The 17,946-nt window shown below is 40.5% G+C and overlaps 1 protein-coding gene across 1 annotated transcript; it reads left to right on the top strand.

Moving 5' to 3' along the window:
• Nucleotides 1–11,925: 11,925 nt before the first annotated feature.
• Nucleotides 11,926–13,336, top strand: il10 (interleukin 10; the record flags this gene model as incomplete). The annotated part of the gene is made up of 5 exons (XM_083888304.1): nucleotides 11,926–12,093; nucleotides 12,217–12,276; nucleotides 12,447–12,611; nucleotides 13,074–13,136; nucleotides 13,229–13,336. The coding sequence occupies 5 exons, from the start codon at nucleotides 11,926–11,928 to the stop codon at nucleotides 13,334–13,336; spliced, it is 564 nt and encodes a 187-aa protein (XP_083744430.1).
• Nucleotides 13,337–17,946: the final 4,610 nt, after the last annotated feature.

Here is a 17,946-nt window from a genome sequence, read left to right as displayed (position 1 = left end):
TCGTATTATGATTAAACAGACTGTGGGATAATATATTATAATGAAGTGTATCAGCTACATTGTTATGTTTCACTTTATTTTGCACGATGCAATGGCAGCATGATAATTAGACATGATGGTGACATCTTTGCTTTTCATTTGTCTGCATCAGCACACCCAGAGCCAAAATAACATGTTGAATATAAACTAATGAAACTGTGATTCATCCACAAAATTACAGCTGAACAGTGTTGAACACTAAGGGAAAAAAGATGTCACAACGAGCAGCACTTACATAAGTGTGGTTAACACCACTCCAGGTACAGATACAAACGGTCATATGTACTCGTGCTTACGCACTTGCACACAGCGAACACACGAAAAACAAGGGGGAGAATGGAATGGGGTATGTTTCGAAAGTGTTACACCAGAAGGAATCAATCACCAAACACCAAAATGTACCCGTTACTTTATGAAGCTGGGGTTGCCAACACATTTTTGGCCTGTTTCAACAATAATTTCATAATAACTAGGGCTATCAAAAGATTACAATTTTTAATCAGATTATTCACAGGGTAGCTGTGGATTATTGTATGTAAATAACCTTTAAAAAAACTACACAAACGTAGTAAAAAATAAACATTACATTGTTAAGAACCCACATTATAAGACAATATAAATATATAGAAAAAATACAATACTGTAAATAACTTAAAAAAAAACCAAAAAACTATAATTATACATTGCACTGTAAATAACTCACACAACTCACAAAATATAAAGTATAGAAGTTAAATAGTTTTCTTGGGGGTACTAAACCCACAGCAGGAAATTCCTTATCAGCACCTTTGAAGCACTGCTTCGACTAGTTAGCTTAGCGTCAGCTAGCATCATAATGTAATGCTTTTCAAATCTGTGTCCCCGTTAGTTAGACAAACTAACTGTTCAGTAACAGCAGTCATTTACTGTTAATGTGATGATTATATCATTATCTGCGCCAGCAGCGCCACTTACAACTGTGTGTCTTTCTTTCTTTTTTCTTCATCCTCTTTTTTTCTTAACTTCACACAGGTTAACGTGAGGAGATGTGGGGCCTCGTAAGGGAGGTTTCCTACTGAGAGTCATTGCAAATCAACCATTGTTGTTTAAGGGGGACGGGGATGCGGCTGCTCACTGATGCATTTAGGCTCCGAGTGTCGGGAGCCCCCTATTGGCTTGGGGCCAATTTATCATCCTGCGTTAACACGTTAATTTTGACGGCCCCAATAATAACCTTTCAGCGTAATGTTAATAAAATGATCTGTGAAAGAACATGACTGTACTCTGCACTTCATTCATCTCTGAGATCTACTTCCAAACTTTCAGAAATGTGGAGACTTCAGAGAGAGCAGGGCCTCGTGTTGGCTGTTCTACTACTGTAAAGGCCAGTTCATACTTTTTGCGTTCCATTCATACTAAAATAAGCTCATTCTAGTGGCGCTTTTCCATTATACAGTTCTAGCACTTCAAGGTTTTTTTTTTTTTGCTTTTCCATTAGTGACAGTGCCTGGTACCTGGTGCTTTTTTATGAGCCGATACTAAAATGTGACGTCAACAGACGTCTGCCACTGATTAGTCAGAGTGTGTCGTCACTGGAAGAGTCATGAGTGTGATATCCGACACATCACAATCTTTTTCTGTCATTTTCTGTCATAAATCTGTCATTTGTTTGTGTGTTTGTGACGTATAAAAAGACGACACTGCACTTTTTCTCAGCCCTGCTATGACCACCATGCCCATGTTGAGGATGTACTATGGAAAAAACTTAAACTTTTTCTCTTTTCACAATTTGGGTCACAATAGTTTGCCATCTTTAAAGCTCCCATAGAGTGGTCCTGTTGCACATATATGTGAGTTATGGAGGTCTACTTACATACATTAACTTGTTTTTATGGTCAAAAACCTCCTAGTTGCTGTAAACGAGCCGATAGAAATCCTCTTTTCTGAGCCGGGAGATTTGAGACCCAACTCTCACATCTCAGAAGAGCAGCTCCCCCCTCTGGAACAGTGGATGCACTGCTACTCATTATCAAAACATTGTTTTAACAGTGTTTAAAAATAGCTTCTTCACGACTCCCCACCGCAGTCCCTTTTATGACTTTGACCCAGAGTCAGACCCAGAGTCAGAAGACACTGTCGCTCGTGAAACACCTCCACAACGGACGTTATTCTTCTTCTGCGGTTCAATCTACGCAACCGGATGTGCCCGGACTAGTGCCTGGAGCAGGACGATCTGCTGTTCAGGAGAACCGGTGTTTACGTAACAGGACCAGGGTTTTTTCAGAGATCTCTCTGAGCCCGAGATTACAATAAAACACAGCGTTCTCAGCAGTGGCTGAACTGTTTGTTTTGAACCTTCAGGGCTTCTTAAACAAGGTAATGACGCAGATACACACTAAAAAACAGCGTTAATTGGAACTTCCGGTCTAGGTCCGCTTTAAAAACATTTGATGTGTCTATTCATGTGCACATACTAATTCTCGCTTGTCATTCTAATGGTGGCGATTTCTTATCCAGAGTTTTCCCCAATTTCTGTTCACTCGCTTCTAATTCTTTAGGCGCTAAGTTGTACATGTGTATTTTCTCTCATAACCTCGAGCAAGTGTAATAGCTCGTTGTTGTGATCGTAACTTCTCAATAAGGCACAGGAGGTGTTAGAGGTGTCAATTTATCTCACACTCAGGTATAACCGAACTTCAACGGGGAGTCACTTTACAAACCGCACGTAACACATCATTGCGCATGTCACATTTTACTTTCAGTGTATTAGTGCGCGTCACTATATACTACATCCCCCTTTATTAACATGGAGATTAACCTTCATGGCATTTGCATTGCATACACATCTATAATGAAATCATGTGCTGTACTAACAAACTCAATTCGGTAACACATTTGGTGTTGTTCTTCCAGTATGTAAATACCTCCAAGACACAGATTGAATAACATCTACATTGTGTCAACTTCTGTATAAAGCATGTCAAATACAAATACTTAACTTTTATGCTAAAGGAACACATTACAAGAGACTTTCGCTTTAAGATGTCACCGAACAAACATCATTTCACATTTCGTTGTTTTATACATTCTTCGTACTTTATACATACTTTACTTTTTTTTTTTTACAATTTTCAATTTTGCAAGAATCACTCAAATTATCAGCGTTAACCCATTTGAAAGTCTTTAAACCTCTCAGGCGGTCTGACGACTCTCCCACTCCTAGTGTGAGTTGGATTGAGTGTGGATGAAGGCTGAGAGTCCATACTCTCTGCTGCGCTCATACCTGCCGAGTCCGGCAGGTCCTCATCGACCACGTCAGCATCAGCAGTAGCCTGAGTACAGACTGGCGTTTTCCTCAGATGGCGCCTGTTGCGTCTGTAGTGCTGCCCAGAAGACGCCACAATGTTGTAGGAACGAGGTTCACCTCTCTCTTCAGTGACCACAGCCGGACGCCAGCCCTGTGCAGTTTCCATGTGCACAGTGGTGCCTGGGCTCAGCTCAGGAAGCCGCTTGGTACCTCTGTTGTAATACTGTTGCTGTCTTTTCTGCAGGTCTTGGAGAACAGAGTGTGCATTCTGGGGTACTGCAGGCTGGAGAATGGAGCTGGAGCTAGGTAGAGTGCTCCTCAGAACCCTGCCCATGAGCATCTGAGCAGGAGAATATTCCATACCTGTGACAGGTGTGTTCCTCAGGGTGAGAAGTGCAAGAAGAGGATCTATGCCTGTTTGTTGTGCCTTTTTGATCACCTGCTTCACGGTTTTGACATTTCTCTCTGCTAGGCCATTAGACTGTGCAAAGCCTGGGCTAGAGTGAGTGAGTTGAATGTCCCATGATGTTGCGAAGCTATGCATTTCCTGACTTGCAAATGGAACATGGTCACACACAATCTCTTTTGGAACTCCTAGTCTGGAAAACACTGATTTCATTTTCTTGATGACTGTGTGTGCTGTCTTGTCCCTAATGTTCAGTACCTCTGGGTATTTTGAGAAATAGTCCACTATCAAGAGATATGACTGACCTTGAATTTCAAAGATGTCTGCTCCCAACTTGAGCCACGGAAGCTCAGGTATGTCATGTGAGATCATCGGCTCTCTGTGGTTTCTTGGCTGGAACTCTTGACATGCACTGCAAGTCTCAACCATTTGCTCAATGTCTCTCATCATTCCTGGCCAGTAGAAGTATCTTCTGGCTAGTGCTTTTGTTCTTTGCATCCCTTGATGTGCCACATGTAGCTTGTGCAGCATGTCTCGTTTGAGCACACTTGGAATGATTATCCTGTCACCAGCAAACAAAATGCCGTCTCTCACTGACACAGTATGTCTGACTGGCCAGAACTGTGTCATACGAATGTCCACCTGTTTCCTGTGATGTGGCCAGCCCTGTCTGTGTCTGTTTTGCAGGAGCTGTAGGGTCTCGTCTGTCCGTGTCACTCTTGAGCTTTTCCAGAGATGCTGTGCTAAGAGCCTCCGTGGGCTCCAGAGTGTAAATCACCTTCTCATCAGCCACATCATCTTCTATCCTGTCTTGCTCTTGTATGACTGCCCGGGACAGTGTATCAGCAATCAGCAGCTCTTTACCTGGCTTGTAGAAGACATTCAGGTCGTACCTTTGCAGCTGGAGTAGCATCCTCTGCAGTCTGGACGGAGCTGTGCCAAGGGGCTTTTTGAGGATATTCTCCAGTGGCTTGTGGTCTGATTGAACATTCACCCTCACGCCATAAGCATATTGGTGAAACTATTTAACTCTGTCAACTTTAAACTGTATTTTGTCTTTGTTGAATTTTACGTTTGCTTCCTTTGCTCTTGCTAGCACTTTCTGTAGTATCTCGTCGTGTTCTGTCTCTGTAGAAGCCGCAATGATCATATCATCGGCTATGATATGTACTCCTTCTATGTCTCCAAAGGTTTCACAGTTCCGTTGCTGAAAAACTTCACTTGCTGACTTGATTCCAAAAGGAAGCCGTTTGAATCTGTATCTCCCCCATGGCGTGTTGAACGTGCACAGCAGCGATGATGCTTCGTCCAGCTTCACCTGCCAGTAGCCATCTTTTTCATCCAGCACAGAAAATATTTTCTTACCAGCAAGCCTGCTCAGTACCTCATCTGTTGTTGGAATGGAGTAATGCTGTCTCAAGATCGCCTATTTCAAATCACTGGGATCCAAACAGACTCGCAATTTATTCTTGTCTTTCTTTTCAGTGACCACCAGGCTGTTTACCCATGATGTGGGCTCAGTCACACGTGTGATCACATCAGCTTGCAGCAGGTTGTCTAATGTGTCTTTGAGTCTGTCCATTATTGCCAGTGGTATCTTTCTACACCCATGTATCACCGGTGCGATGTTAGGGTCTGTGTGGATGTGATATTCGCCATCGAACTCACCGAGACCTTCGAAGACTGTTGGGTGCTGGATAAGCAGGTCCTCCTTTGTTGCTAAGCGATCCACATTCAACATGACCACCTCCACTTTTTTGACCAGGCTCAGCTGTTCACATGCCTCTCTTCCTAAGATCGGTACTGAGGAGTGTTTTGACACATAAAATGTAAGCTTTGCTCGGGCCCTAGCTGTGGAACATGCGAGCATGAGCTTGCCTTCAGGCTTCAGTCTCGCCCCTCCATATGCAGTCAGCACAGTCTCAGTGGGTATCAGGTTAAGCTTCGTTCTCTTCTCACGTCTGGCCTTCCTCACCATGCTTTTGAACACTTGAAGTGGCAGGACATTGGCCTCTGCTCCTGTGTCCAATTTGAATTGGACAAGTGTATTGTACACAGTTATGCTTGAAAACCAGGACTTGTCTGTTTTAGCATTTGATTGTTCTGTATTCACTGTTCCAATAAACAGGGCATCAATTTCTGCATCTAATTCGTGCACAGTCTTTCTTGTCTGTATTTGACCTGTTCCACACACCCTCGCATAATGGTTCTGCTTACCGCATCTGTTGCAGGTCACTCCATATGCTGGGCACTGGCGTGGCTGGTGTGACTTCCCACATCTACTACATGTGTTGTTCAGTGCTTTGCTTTGTGTAAGAAAAAAATACACGGGAAGGTCTTCTTTGTCTCTCAGATTGATATATTCCTTTATTGCGTTAAAGGTAGTTACAAAGATTGCAATTGTTCAATGAAAGCATGGTTTACCCTATGCCCTGCTTAGGCATACTCTATCTGGTGTTGTCTCTTTGGTCCTGTCTGAGTGCACTACTTCCTCACAGTGAATTCTACTAACTCCACATAGCCATACATATTTGTATCCAAACAGTCAATGAGTATGCCCACCCACATGTGCAGATTGGCTGACTCAATCAGTCCCATAATCTCCAGGTCTGAGACTGATGTCTCCTCCAACGTGTGATCACCTTTTGTCTCTTCTAACAATGAACGTGTGATCATCTTTTGTCTCTAACAGGATTCCGATGATTTAATCAAATTCGTCTGGAGCCTCTTCCTTCCTCCTTCTTTTACAATTGATAGTAGTCGTTGTCTCCCTTTGTATTCTAGAGACTGACTCTTACAGCAGAAGGCAAAGGGCAGATCATAGGCAACCCGAAGTTGAACAGTATTGGTACAACCAACCTGTTAGGCAAGACATGATTTCTTACATATGTGTCCATTGGGTTGACTGTTGCATTATTTTATTCTGTGGTTGCTTATCATTTGATTTGCGTTTGTGGAGCACATGCACCTCTTTCTCCTGGTTAGCTGCTCCCATTGCCTGTCGCAGTTCCGTTACATATTTTTCAATGGAGATTTTTTCTGCCATAGGGTGCGCCCAAAACTTATGTCTTTCAAACACTGTATTTTTCTTCGGCAAACAATATGCCTTGAAAGCATCCAATATTCCACTCACCGTAAGGTCACCGTCTTCGTCGACATCAACATCCAGCGTGTTGTATACCTCCAATGCTTCTTCGCCTATAGCGTGCAGCAGAATAGCCACTTGTATTTTCTCATCCTTTTCCTCTGCACCACTCGCGGTCATATATATGTGGAAGCGATGTTCCCACCGTCTCCGTTAACACCAGCGGTGACGGCGGCTTAAACTGTTCCATCTTCAGATAGGCTAGCCTGTCGTTCGCGGTTAATTCACCTGCTGGTACCTGTTAGCTGTAGCTCCTCTAACTCCGTTGTCTGTTACTCCAGGCAAGATGACGAAATGGACCATCTTCTGACACCATGAAATAGCTCGTTGTTGTGATCGTAACTTCTCAATAAGGCACAGGAGGTGTTAGAGGTGTCTATTTATTTCACACTCAGGTATAACCGAACTTCAACGGGTAGTCACTTAACAAACCGCACGTAACACATCATTGCGCATGTCACATTTTACTTTCAGTGTATTAGTGCGCGGCACTATATACTACAGCAAGAGTCCATGGTTACAGTCATCTTAGTTGTCTCTTTTGACCAAAAGCAAGAGTACACCACCAACTGGACTGGAAAGTGTTTTGCAAAGTCAGTGTCAGTTCTCGTTTTACATTGCTGATCCAGGTCAAACTGAACATTGTGTACAAAAGGATTTTTGAAGTTTCATCTCCTCCCAGAGAAAGACTTGCTCAGCAGAAGGATGAGGCTACTCTAGTTTTAGGTTACAGCAATACATTCACCTAATGTTGCAGGGTAAGCTTGGCGAGAAAAAGATACGGTTTCAGAAAAAAGTGTCCTGTCGTTTTTTTTTTTAATATATATATGAGGCTTTTAAAGGTGAAGTAAGTAGTTTATAGTGCCATCTAGAGGAGAGGCTGAAATTTACAATAAACTGCTCCTCTGCTCACCCCCTCCCTTCCCTGAGCGCTACGGTATCCTCAGCCGGTCAATTTACATTCACTCTCACATGGTGCATAACTGGGGAAGAAGACCGATGACTGAAGAATTCAAGTGAAGTATGTAGGAGTATTTGAAACTGTATATTCCTGATAACAGGCATCAGATATTAGCTGTCATGTATACACACCCAACAGCATGTGGTGAATGGTTGTATGGCTCAGCAGGGTGACTCTATTTCCTCTTTCCTTGTAGCCTCACTGATACCAACCAACTCACATTTTATATTTGTACATATCATCATGTAATAACAGCAATTTGACACAAAAACAACAAGCAGACCTCTGAAGCATTCACTGCAACAGAGCTGAAAGCACAAAGCCACACGACCGGTGTGCAAGTGAAACTGACATGTGGTGAATCTATATGTAAAGATGAGACTTGGAGCTATGCAAGCACATATAGAGAATGTAATGCATACAGTGAAGGGAATGTAAAGGCAGTCAGAAGTGTAGCTTATCTAGTCTGCAACGGTGACTGCCATCAACGTCAAACGTCAACAATTTTGATCATTTAACATGTACCTGTGAATCATGCTTTGAAGTGGGCTGCATTAACTGGGTATGGGTCATGGGTCATGTTTCAGGTAATGTGCTAGTGACTGTGTGCTGGTAAGTGGCATCATCAGAAACTAAGGTTAGGAGGTAAGGGGTCACCTTCCCCAGACTCACACCTGATCACCTCAGATTACGTCTTCTCACTGTTACTCACTGACTGACGACAATGGGAAACTCATGAGATAAGAATTGACTGCTTTAGATAATGTGGGCAGTGTGAAAGGGGCAGTGAGTGGCACATCGTTTCCTGGCAGAAGGAATAGGCTGTGGGACGATCACTGAACTCAGCTTTTAATTACACTGTTAAAAATTAATTTGCTGACACTGTTCTTTCTCTCTTCCCCATTTCTGTCCTCTCTACCCACCTGGTCATGACAGCTGCTAAACCCAAGTCTGCTTCTGCTAAATGTCCCTTCTTTGAAAATGAGGGGTTTTTTGTTGGCTCATTGTGGGAACTTCTATCTATCTATCTATCTATCTATCTATCTATCTATCTATCTATCTATCTATCTATCTATCTATCTATCTATCTATCTATCTATCTATCTATCTATCTATCTATCTATCTATCTATCTATCTATCTATCTATCTATCTATCTATCTAACTGAATTGAAATGATTTAATACTAAATCCATGTGGCGCTGACACATTTTTAAAGCCACAAGTCTGTTAGTTTATCAGAGAACAAAAACAGCAATCAAAGAAGAGAATATTGAATTTAAGTTTTTTATGTTACAGGGTGGTGGAAAAGTTGCTGTGTCAACAAAAGATTGATGTAGATGAATAAATGGAAACACATTTAAGGTGCACTGCACTTGCTGTATTCGCTCAATAGCCGTCGATGGAAACTCAGATAAACGAAAATTCAGGAAGCATTTGAAAAATATTTAAATGAAAAACTAGCCTGTGAGTGGAATCACAGTCAGCTTTTCTAAGGGAATAAAGTGTTGAATGTTGAAATCAGACCTATTTGGATCACTTCCTGTGTGCTGTGCGGGAATGATCACCAGGGGGCACCCAAAAGTGTGTGGGGGCCTTAAGTTATATTATTTTGTAGTTGTAGATTTTGTATTTAGTGCACACTTTTTTAAGTTTTCAAAGGTCACTAAACATTAAACTGGTAACTAACCACACTGAGTGCCTCACTTGGAATACAATAGTGCAAATGAATACTCATTTTTTATGATTTTACTGCGAATTCAGCTTCAGGCCATTTAAAGTCTTGGGCCGGCCCTGCTGAAGCAGATAGTCTTAATCAGTATCACAATCAGAACTTATTTGACAATATTTTAAATGTAACGTTTATATTTTAAAAGCTATGCAGTATATATAGTTCTAAAGCTCTGTGAGCTCTATTTCAGGCACACACAGAAACTGTGTGACGTGTCTCAGCCTCTCACAGCTTGCTGTTGTGTCCGTCTGGAGCAACAAATAATACAATCATGGTGAAATGCTAAGACGGCTTGAGAAACGTAACAAAATTAAAATGTCACGTGAAGTTCCTAGAAACCAGGAAATATTTTACATGAAGAATGAAGACTGAACTGGATAATGACGACAAACTCACTGCTGACGCTGTTTTCGTGAAACCCAAGTTCCTTGAACAGCTGACCCGAGGGCCTCACTGAGCGTGGTTTTTAATTACTAAGCAGGAGTTTTTTTTTTGAGAAGCATCTCAAAAATCACATCCAAATATGAGTTATTAATGAAAAAAAACTACACACTATGACGCAACTGAGAACTGAAAAATCTCTCCGACACAGCAACTGAAATGCTGGGACTGGGAAGCGGGAGGTTGAATGAAATCACACATGCTGAGAGTAGACACGCACGCACAAACGCACACACACACTCATGCAGATTTTTCGGGGGTTTTTTTAAGCTGCGTGTATTACGCGATTTGCAGTTTTCTAAATTCAAATTCAGCAACTTCTCCCTTGGGGACGCAGACGTCCAGATTTAAACTGGCTGCAAAAACATATTTAGACTCTTTGTGGTTTATTGAACCTTTGTTCATTTAGTATTTGCAGGTCTACACTACTATTTCCTGGTTTCTTTGCTCCATATAACAAGGAAACCAAACATTTTGGTTTGTGGACAAAAACAAGCCGTTCAAGAATATAAATTCCAGGTTTAACATTTTCTTACATCTTCCCAACCTTCCCAACAAGTACTCTTTATTTCTGAAATTCTGTAATGTTGTTGTTGATGTTTGTATTTTTTGATCATATCAAACCATGAAACAACAGAGAAAAAAAAAAAGAAATTGTCACATTTTTCACAAAGAAAAGAATATCATTTTATTTTATATTTTTTGGTGGTACAAGTTGTATTATACGTTTACTGCTTATTATGATTATTACATGTGTGTATGTGTACAACATATACAGTGTGTATTTGTAATGTGATATGATTAACCATCAACAGATAAAACAATATTAAAAGAGCTTCTCAAAGAAAGATTTATTTACACGCACCCTCCTATTTGTTTCATTTTGACAGCAGCACATCGTGTCCTCAGTGTGACATGCGCTTCAACCGGCGCATGAACTTTGAACTGTACCATGACAAAATCCTCTGGAAGGATATTCTGTGGAGCAACAATCACTTGGGCTGATTTCAAAACACCAGAGTTGCTTCACATAGAAATGTAAAGCAGGCTAACGTGTTGAAGAGGTGTTCTGAAAAATACCCTTAGAAAATACATGCACCACTGCCACCACCACGATTCCCCTTGTCTATGGCATGTCATAATCGTTATAGAGTTTCTTCTTCACATAGTTCATACAGTTTGTGATTGTATACTATTGTACACATTTGCTCTCTGACAAACATAATGGAATCTCTTGAGAGAACACCTGCGCTGCTGTCGCTCGCTGTGATTACACGACGTCTGACATAGAGAGGGAATCCACAGCGTCATCGACCTCAAACCACTATTTCCTTTGTTATTGTGACAGTTAATGGAATAATACGGCATGATTTACGGCAGTTAATGCCCTTTTAACCACAAATAAAGTTTCAGTTGTAGCATTTACATCATCAGTGGACAGTGGCATTGTTGCTGTACTGTACTCATATTAGTATTTGTGAGTGTGTGCTTGTGTGTATATCTTTGTGATGACCAAATATGTACAAAAGTGTGTGTGCGTGTGCGATGAAACGTGATACAATGATGTCAAATCAAAAAAAAGTACCGTCATCCTATTTTTTTGTCTTGCTCATGACCTACAGTGCCAACCTGTGTCATGGGAGGAGTTACCCATATGTTGTATGATTCTGAGAAAAAAAATCCTCTCACATGTGTGAGGCTTTTCTTTTTTCTTTTTTTTTTGTTGTTATAACCGTTTCACTTCTAGTAAGTCTCCACCCTATCATATCCAATAGGCTATAAAAGGGCAAGATGTGTCTGGACATACACACCTATCTTCAGCAAGAAGATTCCTCCTCTCGGAAGACAGAAAAACGGACCCACGCTCTTTCTCTCCAGTCTCCAGCCAGAAGATTATAGTAGCTTGTGCATCCACCATGTCTCCACAGTCTCTCCTCGTGTCCATCCTGGGTCTCGTATCCCTCCTCAGCTCTGCGACGTGGAGTAGCCCGATGTGCACTAACCAGTGCTGTCGTTTTGTGGAGGGTTTCCCTGTCAGGCTCAAGAAGCTCAGAGAGAACTATTCACAGATCAGAGACTTTTATGTGAGTAAAAACATGTGCTCTGCAAGTGCTGCACCATGTGGAGAGTGAGACCACCCCACCACCTCTGTGGCTGCTCACAGTCTGTCGGTATCACTGACCTCATCCTTCTTTGTTCTGTTGCAGGAAGCATATAATGACTTGGACTCAGCTCTGCTAGACCAGAGTGTGGAGAACTCTTTTAATGTAAGTTTGCAAATCATTTGTCAACAAAGTCTGACTCTTTTAAATGCAGGCTACATGTAGTTCATATATATATATATATATATATATATGAACTACATATATATGTATATGTATATATGCTTAGCAAAATGACATCATGTAACCAGGCTGCTGTTTTCTTCTCCCTTCAGAGCCAATTTGCCTGCCAAGCTATGGACAGTCTTTTAGAATTTTACCTTACAACAGTGTTACCCACAGCCATGGCAGAGGTGACAGAGACCATCAGGGACCTAAAGCCTCACGTAGAGTCCATACTGCAGATATTCGACGAGCTCAAGGACGATGTCAAAAAATGTGTGAGTAGCCAACTCACTCGTTAGTTTCACTCCAGCACAGTAAAGAAAATATGCTGGTTAAATGTCCAAGTATGCAGCATGTGATGAGTTAGGTCCCAGTGAAAATCCTTGACATGTTGTCTGCCAGAGCGTTAGAATTACATCCAAAATGTGTCAAAACATCCCCAGCAATTTTTGACATGAGGCAAATAGCTGACTGTGACCTAAAGAGGAAGAGATTAGTGGCTCACCAGGACAGCTCATCTTATTGCATACGTCAGTGATTCCTACACTGCAGCAGTGTGCAGTTGTGCGTATACACACTTGTTGAAAAAGAGGAAGAGAGAGGAAAGCTGGTCATGTAAAGACTACTTGCAGCCCAAAAAAAACACTTTATTCACCGGGTCCAAGAAGGAGCATAAGAATCTGCAGAGCGTTGATAACCTCCATGATAACATTGTCTTTCCATTATTTGTCCAACAGAAAAACTATTTATCGTGCAAGAATCCCTTTGACATCACAAAGTTGAACTCCACGTACACTCAGGTGAGTAACAACACCTCAGCTGTAGCACACGTGTGCATGCTTGTGTTTGGGGGGAACCTTTGAATGAACTGTGAACCTGTGTTTGTTCACAGATGGAGGGCAAAGGTCTCTATAAGGCCATGGGCGAACTGGACCTGCTGTTTAACTACATTGAGAAATACTTGGCTTCGAAACGCCGGAGAATCCAAGTGACACACTGACCTCATCAAAATGAAAATGTTCACCTCAGGGAAAAAAAGTAACTGACTCTTGCACTCATTTGCATCCAATCCATTCTGTGTCAGTGGATATGCACATTGTTGAATTCTTGTTCTTCTTGTTTGAGTTGGCTGAACTCGTGTCTTTGTTCTTTTAAGACATCTGTGTACTTTTTTTGTCCTGCGGACAAGTACCAGTTGAGGCCCATATTGAGTCTCACAGAGAAATTGTTTTACATACAAAATGTTATAGTTTTATATTTATTCTTCTTATGTTGTATTTATTATATTTTGTATTTTATATTGTGAAAAGCTGAATAAAATGAACTGAACTCACAACCACGCTTCCTCCTCTTCAGTTTCCCCTTCACACGAGGACGCAGCTGCTGTCGTGTGCCATTTTATTGGGAGTTGTTAACTTGTAGAGCAGTGAATGTCACATCCTGCTGCGCTGCACTTACATACATCTGTGGGGAACTACTCGAGTGTCAAACCAACAGGCTGATGCTCTAACCTGAAACGTGACCCATATCACATCACTTACCAGCAGCCTTGCTGTATCTTAACTTTCCGTAACTGTAAATAACCAACCTCACACTCATGACATATGCATATGTGCACATGCAACAGCAGTCTCACTTAGTCACACACAAACGCAGGGTAAAAATCAATCAGCCCTGCATGAGAAAAGTAACATCCTATATGCTTACAGGTTGATATGAGAACCAGTTTTAAAATAATCAACACAAACGGCACAAAAACTTGCTCTGCATCTCTGTCGTAACGCTTGAACGCATCAATGCAGTCTCACAATTGTCTGTGGTTCTTGACTCAGGTCTGCACTGAAACTACTCTTCACTCACTCCTTTAGCAAGTGTGGGACGATGTGAATAGTATCATTACAGTGCTTCATGCCTTCAGACATAATTCATATCATGTTTTTTTTTTTTCTGATGGAGAACCGTCATAGCCTTATGACCAATGTTAATAATCACTTTCCTTAAGGATTAATCGCGTCGATTACATCTCGTGCACACATGTCGCACAATCTTGTTCTATGACTCAGAGCTACTAAAAACAAGTGTTAACATTTTGAATCACCTGCCTGTTAAATGGTTACGAGCATGTCTGACTGTTATGACTGGATGTCACTGTTCAGAGAGCAATGGTTTCAAGACCGGGTGGGAAAAAAAAAAATCCATGTCAGAGTATTACCAATGAGCAATACACAATTCACCCAGTCTCACCAAAGACCCACTTAACAAACCATCGCAATTCAAGCGGAACTTTGCACGTCTGGTCGCTTTTTTGCCTTGTTCTCTGTGGGTTCGGAGTACATACATATGACAGTAAACCATCCATTGTCTCCCGCTTAAGCATTGCCATAAAACTAAATGTCAAAGCTTTCTCCTCACCTCTCCTGGCCATGTGCATTTGTTTTCAACACAGCTGGCAAACACAAGCCTTGAAGCCATGCTGGTCGACATCCGTTCTGCATGATTCTGCGTTTTTCAATTCTCGCCATTCCAAAAAAAGCCGGTCCAAAGTTATCTCTTCCCCGTTTTCTCTTTTTTGACAGCTTTGCCACGACGAACGCCTAAAATAATGCTAATATTGCCTTGAATTTGCCAGACCTACTGATTCTGAGGGCTCTGGGTCGATGGCCCTGATCTTGTAAGGCTGGTTTTCTGCTAACAAATCATAGGAGAGTGGAGACAGCCCCCAATCTCGCCGTCACAAGACATTTAACCATCATAAATTCTGCATAGTTCCACTTTTTGACTAGTTCCATGGTCAAAAATTAACATTTTCGATATCTAGATCAGAGGTCTACAACCACTGGGCCACGGACCGGCGAATTGGTACCAGCCCACAGAAAGACTGAATAAAAAAAATGATATTGATTATCAGAGTCTGAAAGGTTTTTTATTTTGAACAAAAAAATGGTTCGGGAAACATTTAGCTTACAAGCTAGCAAAAAATAGTAAAAATTAAAAAAAAAAAAATAAATAAAAAATAAAAAAGGAGGAGACAAAAGAGTCTTTGACTTCCAAGAAAAAGCAAGCTACAGGTGATTCTCACGCACCAAGCCTGCTCTGCATCATATGGTGCAACAGGCATTCTTGTATAAAGCATTGAAAGCGATACTTGAGCAAAAGTACAAGTATCTTACCATACAATTACTTTGATAGAAGTTAAAGTCCCCTTTTGAATATTATTTGAGTAAAAGTCTGAAAGTACCTGACATTTACTGTACTAAAAAGTATTGGTTGGCCGCTCAGCTTAGAGCTGAGAGCTGAAACATCACACTAAACAACGAGCCATTGGTGTGTTTTAAGTCCACTTGGTGCCGAAATCTGCGGCTAACAGCTAGTGCCGCTAAAAACAACTAGCAACATCCAACAGGCATTACGTCACCAACTCAACTTTTATTTTGTAGTAACGAGTAACGAATATGGTAAAGGGAAATGTATCGGAGTAAAAGACATTTTACTTAGGAAATATAGTGGAGTAAATGTAAAAGTTGTCAGAAATATAAATAACAATGAAAAGTACAGATATGTGAAAATTCTATTTAAATAAAGTAACAAAGTCTTTGTACTTTGTTACATTACAACACTGGCAACAGGGTAGAGTTTTATTTTTACGCATATTGTTTTTAGTTGTTTCGGTCCGTGAAAATATTGTATTACATATACATATACATATACATACATATGTTTATTTTTATATATGTATATATATATATATATATATATATATGTACATATATAAAAAGTTTTAATAAATGATAACAAACATTCTGTAGAAACAAATACTACTTCTTTAAAGGTGATGACTATAGATTGAAATTCCACTGACTGTTCCACAGCATTTTTACTGAAAGTTCATATAAGTCATTAAGCCCATTGCGTCTTTTCATAGAAGAAAAAAAGTGAGTTTTGTTTTCTTTTTACAAAAGAAGCATGTTTTTTTTAAATAATCAGCACAGAAATGAACAGAAATTGGGGGAGAAAAAAAAAATCAAAGCAACCCACAGCGACCACAGCATGTACCGAGAGCTGTATTTGACAGGAAGAAAGGTCGGATTCCAGCACACGTGAAAAAATAAGCAAGTGCTGCTGCAAATGTAATCTTGACAGTTTCCATTCCGGGGATGTTTGAAGATCTCACCGTGGTTCGCTCCGACATGTGGCTTTCTTGCTGAGGAAGCGTGTGGCAACTCACTACTGCGATCTTGTCTCAAAAGGGTCAGCTTGCACTGTTGCACTTGCTCTGTCTGAGATGACATTGTTAATGCTCGCCTGTGTCATGCTAATGTTGATAGTGATAGTGGCATCGAAAATGTACAAATTATCATGCAAAATGATTCAAAGTGTGTAATATCTTTAAATTCAAAACTAATAAACACTCTAGAAGTGTCATGGATAACCTTAGAGCCTTGAATAGCATTATATAGTGACATTCCTTGCAGTTGTGCCACCTGATTAACAGTTGAACCACCTGACAATTGTAACTAAACTCAAATTAAGCAGCTTCTGTTTGGATGCATTATTGTCTACCCTTGTCATGAAGTTCACACAGAACACTTTTTAAAAGTTTTGTGATAATAAGTTAAGTTAAGAGTTTTGTGATAAAAAAATAAATCTAATTTTACATTGGTTGTACCACCTGACATGGAAAGTGTACCAACCTAGTTAAAAGTAGTTATTTTTTATCAGTATCAGTACTTTTAGCTGAGTCCCAATGGTCTCTGGGGTCAGTTTACAGCTATTGTCTCTTGACTTCAAAATAAAGTCCAATGTTTATGGTTGCACCACCCTGATATTTAGGAAATGTAAATTTCTGGACAAAAGTTTTGCAGTTATTTTAACAGCTTTAAAACTATTGATATTAGGAAAAAAACATATTCAAAAGACTTCAAACATAAAATAATGCCAGAGTATTTTATTTTTAATTTATCATTATTAAAATAACATTTTTAATAGTTTTCTTAGTCTGCGCCACCTGATATCTTAGGGGTTTGAGAAGCCAAAACATAAAAGAATATCATTATTTGAATTTACTGAAAAATTTATGAAAATGAATAGGTTTCAAAGAATAAAGTGATAGATGTCATAAAAAAATTAAAATTATTTTTGTTTTTTTGTTTTTTAAATAATGGACTCAGACACAAAAATATGCACATCATGTTGTTGACCCAAAACTGAAACGCTATAAAGTGCTTTTGTTTACAGTGTTTATGTGCAAACGAAAATGGTCTATGTCGCCGAGCAAATAACACACAATGAGCACTCCCAACTTCCCTTGCAAAATCCACACAGGACTGAGGCAGTAAAGGCTCAGGGTCAATCAAAAACTTGTTCCTTCTTTCAGGCAGTTCCTCCAATCATCATGCAGAAGCCCAGCATCCACGCCCCCCAGCCACTCTTGTGGAAGCCCAGCTTCCCTGGAAGTGACGTTCTTGTCGCATTTGACCAATTACCGTCGCGCTCACTGCAGTGACAAGAACCTCTTCTGTGAGCTGAGCTTCAAGTGGTGTTACAGTTTTTCTCAATTGTTTACACACAAATACTGGTATTTGAGACACAATGACAGGTAACTCATGCACC

This window comes from Microchirus variegatus (assembly GCF_963457635.1).
Source record: "Microchirus variegatus genome assembly, chromosome: 4".
Lineage (NCBI taxonomy): Eukaryota > Metazoa > Chordata > Actinopteri > Pleuronectiformes > Soleidae > Microchirus > Microchirus variegatus.
The sequence above is the reverse complement of the archived record's forward strand: the minus strand, read 5'-3'. Positions and strand labels throughout refer to the sequence as shown.